General features: G+C 39.1%; 1 protein-coding gene across 1 annotated transcript in view; it reads left to right on the plus strand.

Annotated features, from left to right (window-relative positions):
* The window catches only part of LOC100722999 (cytochrome b5 type B), a 31,395-nt gene extending 24,291 nt beyond the window's left edge, over positions 1 to 7,104 (plus strand). Inside the window, exon 5 of the mRNA XM_003471983.5 lies at positions 3,461 to 7,104. Coding sequence (XP_003472031.1) covers positions 3,461 to 3,551 — 91 coding nt within the window. The 3' untranslated portion in view covers positions 3,552 to 7,104. The remainder of the gene's footprint in view (positions 1 to 3,460) is intronic.
* The last annotated feature ends 409 nt before the right edge of the window (positions 7,105 to 7,513 follow it).

Below are 7,513 nucleotides of genomic sequence, written 5' to 3' on the forward strand. Positions count from 1 at the left end.
GATTTAGCTCAGTGGCATAAGCACCTGCCTTGCAAGTGTGCGGTCATGAGTTCGATCCTTGGTACTGATAAAAAAAAAACGAAAAAGACAAATATATATATATATCTTGTAGTAATATAAGTAATATAATAGTAGTAGGCTTGAAAAGTATAAATTACCCCCCATAAAAGTTTCTTCTTCAGATAACTATGGAATCTTTGCCTTGGGAAAAAAATCTTCATGGAGATTATGTAGAATTATCCATTGTGTCATTTTTTTTTTTTTTCCTTTTTGAGACAAGGTCTCACTATGCAATTCAGGCTGACCTTGAGCTCACTTTATAGCCCAGACAGGTCTCAAACTTGCTACCATCCACTGTCTTAGTTTCCTGAGTGCTGGAGTTACAGGCATGTGCCACTATACCTGGCTTAGGAGACTAAGAAAAAAATCACAAGGAAAGGAAGCCTTTAATTGGATTAGGACAAAATAATAATTATTAAATAATGTTTTTCTAACAATACTTTTCTGGAAAAAATATAGCTAAAACACCTGCTGAGCTATAGTCTCAAAGGAAATTTAGGCCAAGCATGGTGGTGCATGCCTATGTTCTCACCATTCGGGAGGCTGAGGCAGGAGGATTGCCATGAACGGAAGGCCAGCCTGGGCCACATAATGGGTTCAAGGCCAGTATAAACTACATAGCAAGATCCTGTTTCAAAAAAGAAAGAAAAGAATATTTAGCCCTATACAGTGATGCATACCTGTAATCCCAGCACTCAGGAGCCTGAGACAGGATTGCCACAAGGCCCAGGCCTGTCCAGACTACAGAATGAATTCAAGATCAGACTGAACTATGCAGCAAGGCCCTTTCTCAAGAAAACCAAACCAAACCAAAGAAACAAAAATTTAAAAAAAAAAAAGAAATTTTTTAAATGGGCAAAGATTAGATTAGTCAGGCATAATGATGGTGCACACGTATACATCTGTATAATGCCAGCAGTCTGACAGGCTGAATCAGGAGTATCACAAATTCAAACCCAGCCTGAGCAATTTATTGACTGAGACCCCTATCTCAAAAATATAAAAATAAGGGGAGGAGTGGCCTCGGGTATAACGAATGCACCCCTAGTATCACCAGAAATAGATGTGGTAGTTCATGCCTGTATGCCTAGCACCCAGGAGGCTGAGGCAAGAGGGTCGCAACAAATTCCAAGCCAGCCTGGGCTACTCAGTTCATTTAAGATCAGCCTAGAATAGATAGCAAGATCGTTTCTCCAAAAAAAAAAAAAAGAAAAAGAAAAGAAAGAAAGAAAGAAAGAAAGAAAAGAAAAAAAGTTGGAAGGGGCTGTGTGCCCAACTGTATTAGGGAATATTTATAAGACTATTCATAGCAACATCATTCAAGACTGGGAACTATCCAAATATTCATCCATTAATAAAGTGAATGAATAAATTATGGTATATTCATGCAGCAAAAATAAATGGATCATAACTAAGTGCAGTGACTCCACGCAGTAACCTGGGTAAATTGCCAAGAAGAAAATTCTGTCTTGTCTGACAGTAGGAGGTTATTGTTGAGTTTGCATCACCCTTAGTGCAGTGTAGATGTGTTTTCTCCTCTCCTCGGTGGCAGCTAAGGAATAGGAAAGATTATTCTGAAGATTTATGGCTGACCATTGTTTTCTGCACTGAGGACTGCATGTTTTCTCGGAGATCGTGTGCTGGGGCTCTAGTCTTTTGTTGTTGCTCTTCAAACGGTCTGAATTCATTTCTCTTCTGGGGAGAGTACGTGAATGTTCCCATGTGTTGGGGTGCCGTTACACATGCCATCTTGATTAATTTTTTTTTCCAAATTGTTTTTTTGTCTTTTTCTTTTTTATCGGTACCGGGGATTGAACTCACAACCAAATACTTGCAAGGCAGGCGCTTATGCCGCTGAGCTAAATCCCCAGCTCCTTGATTAATTTTTTTAACAGAGGTTGCCTGGCTCACTACTAAACTTGTTAAGAGAAGCTTTCTGCCTTACTTCAGTGTACAGGATGCTAGGCATGTTTAGACAAAGAGAAGTGTTTGTTACGAACCTCAGCTGGAGGTTTTAGCTTTGAACACCTTTTAAAACCAAGACTGGACATGTCTTAAATAGAGGGGTGGCCAGGTCATTTGGATTATGGCTTCACACCTTAAAGCTAGCAATGCCAACATTCTCCACTCACTACAGAGGAATTGTTTTAGGGAAAAGGGTTGCTGCTCTGAAACTCTCAAGCAAGGTTGTCTGTGGTACTTCCTAAGGCAACAACCATTTGTTTAACTCTTTCTCATACTATTGTTAACGTTCTTTGTGTATGTATCCTTTTTAGTGTCCAAACTCAATTAGAGATCAAGAGGGTGGTTTGCAATCAGACTGCCTGACCAGCTTGTGATTTGGAGTGGAAAGATTGTGTTTCCTATGTCTGCGAAGAGGATAGTAATTTAATAGGGTTGTGATAAGGATTCAACTTTACATGCATGTGAAACAGACTTAATATTGCTGGTAGTTGGATTAGATACTGTTTCCAAATTTCCAATGGAATAGTTATGAAAATACCCATACGTATATACATATATAATGGATTTTGTTTTTGCTACTTACAACTATTCATTTGGGTTGGAAGTGCAGCTCATTAGAGTACTCATGTAGCATGCATGAGGCCCTGGGTTCAATCCCTCACATGGGGCAGGGGGAATTAATTATATATGAAAAATATCTTTATGTATGTGTGTGTGTGATACTGTATATTGAAACCAGGGCTTTGCCCAAGTTAGATAAGTGCTCTACCACTGAATTATATCCCCAGTTCAATATGTGAAAAACAAAAGACAAAGAAGAAAAAATAAAAATTTTGAGGGAGGGGCTTTTTAAACCAGAGTCTTTGTAGTTCAAGCTGGCCTTGAACTCACTATGGAGCTCAGGCTGGCCTTGAATTTTATGGCAATCCTCCTGACTCATTCTCCTGAGTGCTCAGATTATAGGCGGGCCTCCACAGCAGGCCATAAAGAAGAATATTTTAAACTATCCATAATCTGATAACCCAGATTACAACCATTATATGTCTTTGTAGAAACACCTATAGAGGTGTGTGTGTGTATCTCTTTGGATTTTTTATCCTTTTTTAAAAGTTACTTTTTAATATTGGTATTCCAGAATAGTTTGGGTATGCTAGGCTTGGTGGCACATGCCTGTAATCCCAGCTCTTTGGAGGTGGCTGCTGGAGGATTGCCATGAGTTCAAAACCAGTCTGGACTACCGAGCAAGACCCTGATTCAAAACAACAGCAAAAAAATAGTTTGGCATTTTATCACAACTATCGTGTGATAAAAGCAATTAACATTTCCCAAAATAAAATCAAAACTGCATGCCCATATAAGTATTACAGTGTCAGTTCTGAAAGACAGTGTATGTTTGCTATAGAATATTCACTTCCTTGTGTTTTCCCATTTCCAGCTGCTGGTCGTATTGGATTTTCCCCATCGTAGGCGCTGTGCTCCTAGGTTTGCTGTATCGTTACTACATGGCGGAAAGTAAATCCTCCTGAGGAGGCCTTGATGAGGCCTAGGAAACACATCCACCTGCGAGTGAAAATGAGAGACTTGCTTTGGGGACCGCAGCAGTTGCCCTGGAATCCTGCCAATGATATTCTTCCCCCCTTAGAGCCGAGCCGTTTGACCAGACATCCTCCTCCGGTCTGGGACCAGTGTCCTTCCTCTCCAGAGCCTCACTCCCGGAGCGCCTGCTCACTGCTGGGTCCTGGCCAGTGCTGCTCCTTGTCACTGGTTTCCACAGGTACCCTACACTTCCTGTGTGTTACTGATTGCAGTTCACGTGCTGTGGTGATGTCGCTCTGGGGAAAATACCTGCTTTCTGTACTTTTAATGCCCGTTAGAGATTTTTATCAGGCTAGCACTCCTGTCTTGAAATTTTTGTCTATTTTTTAAAAATCTTTTTAAAATTCTGATTTGATTGTATTATTTACCATACAGAATTTCAGTTGTAAAGTAAAAGTGCGTATCTATTACTTACCATGTGACTGCCGGTGACCTTGTTCCCTATTTATGTTGGTTAAAACCAGATCGAGCTCTGTGGCTAGCGCAGCTGGCAGCGCCTCCGCCCCCTCAGTCCAACCCCTTTTTTCCCCAAGGGGTGCTGGACAAAACCGCGCTTTCCTTTGCTCTCTTGGGGCTGGGAACGCCAACAGCAGAATGAAATGGACTGGGTGGGGTAACTGAACCCTGGAAAATTAAAGAGTCATCTTTTTCTTTGAAAAATATTTTTAAAACACTACTTTTAGGGCAAGAGTTTAGAGAAGGCACCAAAACGTTTTTCTTTTGTTTAGTTCTAGCTTGTAATCATCTCTTGTTGTCCCTCTTTTATTAGTAAAAATATAAATGTGTAATTATGTCTGTAGAACTTTCCCAAGGATTCTTACTGCTTTTCGTATATTGATTAGCAAATTTTTGATTCCCCATTTTACAAAAGCAAGAGACTCAGTGAAATAACTTCCATATAAAATGTCATTTGAAAATGAAAGATCATGACAAGACACTGTTTTCCACTTCATCTGTGTTTTTACTTCCATGGCTCCAAATTGTGGTTTTGTTTTGCTCAAAATAAACAATAAAAAAAAAATCTGGTAGGTTTTTTTTTTTTTTTTGGACTTGTATGTTTGTCTCAGTGAAAAGTAAGGTATTTAGAATTATGTTGCCAGGATTTCTTTGGCATCTTTGACTTTATTTTTTCCCTCAGGGAAGCACCTGGGTAGAATCTGAAGGCTGTTTTCTGCCAGTAGCTTTGATTTTTTTCTCCCTGTTCTCTGAGGGCTGCCTGCCTGATTCTGGGCTGTGGTCATATCCAGCAGGGCACAATTGGGTTAAAGTACCACAGACACTGCCCGGGATCAAGCTCGCCAGGGACCTGACAAGACAGGAAACTGTACAGTGAGCCAGAGTCTGCCCATGCAAACTTCAGAAAAAGTTCAAACCAGGTCTTGTGATTTACAATTGAATGAATTCTGAATTCATCAAGGTAATATTAAGCTTTTTTTTTTATATATATATACTTGGATACGATACTTTAGAATACCTTCTGGCTGATTTTTAGATACCAATTGTGGTTTAATTAAACTAATATCTTTAGATTTTTTTTTAAATTAGAAGATGCCATTTTGAGAAAATAATAATAGAAAAAATTTTTCGGCTATTATATAACAAGTGATATAACTTGATGCACCTCCAGTTAAACAAGAAGGAGTTTCCTGAAATAAGGGTTGGGATGTAATTGCTGGACTATGTAGGTTGTGTGATCATATGGAGTAGTAAGTCAGAGTAGAGGGAAGAACAAAGGAGGATTGAGGAGCAAGAAAGGCTACATCAAGCTAAGCTAACAGCCAGAAGATGGCTTGGATCCGTTGTTAAGTGTGTTGGCAGTCTCTGAAACTGAATGAAAAACATATGGCTTGTCAAAAATGTTAAAGAACTATAGTCTGAAGTAAAGTTACTGTTTATGATATTTCATATTTCATGGGGTAAACAATTCAAAAAGTATTGTTTTTCTGTTTCATATTTTTTTTCCTCTTTATATTTGGACTTGTTTTTTGCTGAGAGCCAGAAGGAAAAGCTTTTCAGACTTTGTTTCTGATGTCCATGGAATCCATCCAGTACACAGGGCCCCTTTTGACTACTGCTAGTGCAGTGTCACTCTGTATTATAAAAAACACTTCTGGGGGGCTGGGGATTTAGCTCAGCCTGGCTGGCAAGTGCAAGGTTGTGAGTTTGATACCTGGTATCAAAACAAATACAAAGAAAACCTTTTAGGTCCATTTACTATAATTCTGCATACATAAATAGCAAGGTGAAGTTTCTCCAGTGAGTTTGTAGGCTGGTCTCAATGAAGTACACAATAGATAGCAAGCACGCTACAATATATACATATAGCAAACTAGCCAAATCCAGCAGAAAAGATTTTTGTTTAAGAAGTAGACATGAATTCTCCAACAGTCTTGCCATCAGTAGGAAAAGCCAGCCCTTGGTGGACAGTGTCTCCTGGTCTCCTGGGTGTTTGGTGGTTGTTTTGTTCTAAAGAAGGCCAGCTGCTGATGTGCACCATATGCCCGTGCAGTGGCTGTGATCCCAGAAGAGGAGGTGAGAGAAATTTTATGTCACCGAAATGCAGGGTGTTAGTGCCCGCTTTCCAAAATTTCTCAGGTCCTGACTCTTACAAATTGTTTCTCATTTTGAGACAGCTTTACATTTGTAAAAGTAAGAAAGTGATGAGAACGAAATGTACATTGTGTTTAGATCTCATCTGGACACTTAGAAACAAAAATTCATTGGACCCAATCATTTGAGCTTATGCGTTCTTTTTACTAGTTACTATAAATGCTTATGTGAACCAAGACTGCTGGGCTTATGCTCTTTGAGTGCTGATGCGGAGTAGCAGGCCAGGTAGTCATTACTATGACATCTTATGCTTAAAACCCAAAGTGATGCCTGTCTGGTTAAATTTCATTTCAGGAGGTTGAGGTAGAGAACAGTAATTTTTTTTTTTTTTTTTATTAACAGTAATGGTTTTTACCCTCTACTCCAGGAGAAATAGATTCAGAACTGTCTTGTCTCCACAAGAAATCAATTTTATTAACCATCACATTCTGCTACCAGATACCACAAAAGTAATGGGGAGTGTAGTCACATTTGGCTGCTGTGGTCTGGAGACGCCAAGTTGGGGATTTGTGGGGGTGACTAAGGAGGGAAGGAGGTTCCAGAGAAGCAAAGGGACATTTGTCAAGTCCAGTAGCCTGTCTCCAGCATCTTACTGATGGGTTTAGTAGCTGCTCCTTGCCCAGGCCTATCTCCTACATTTGCTATTTAGGCAAAACATTATCTTACTTATTTAACTTTCTATTTCACCCTCGACTGAATGAATGTAACATTCCTTTAATTAATATTAACATTCTGTCTGTGTAATCAATGACATTTGTTTTCCTATTTTATTTCAGCATTTTTGAACAGAGATCTTTGTCTCCTTTGCTGGTACAGTGATTGTTTGTTAGGACTACACACAATAAACATACTGTTTTCCTTTTCTTGCCATGACTACAGTTGTGGTTTTTGTTTTTGGTTTTTATAAGTGCAGAAGTAATGGTTCTATAATGTTCACGTGTTCTGAATAAAAATAATTTGGAAGCGTAAAACTCACCTGTATCTGTGCTAATACTATGTTTAGTGTAATTTGGTGGGAAATTTTGTTGTTCTTTAGGATTCTTGCTGCTGTTCCTTGCTGAAATTGAGTTTCTTATTTGATAAGAATGAGATGCAAAAATAAAGGCTTTTGCCATATTAATGGATGTGAAGTGGGAATCAGGTAGGCAGTTTGATGTTCAATTTCTACTAAACCCATCTGATAAAAAGAAGCCAATACAAAGTAATAATGTTCTCTTATCTGCAACGCCAGGCTTCAGATGATTGTTTCTCTTGGAAATAGCTAAACTATTAGGGAAAATTA

The sequence above is a fragment of the Cavia porcellus genome, unplaced genomic scaffold (assembly GCF_034190915.1).
Source record: "Cavia porcellus strain 051 isolate PalLab524CR breed Dunkin Hartley unplaced genomic scaffold, mCavPor4.1 scaffold_4, whole genome shotgun sequence".
Lineage (NCBI taxonomy): Eukaryota > Metazoa > Chordata > Mammalia > Rodentia > Caviidae > Cavia > Cavia porcellus.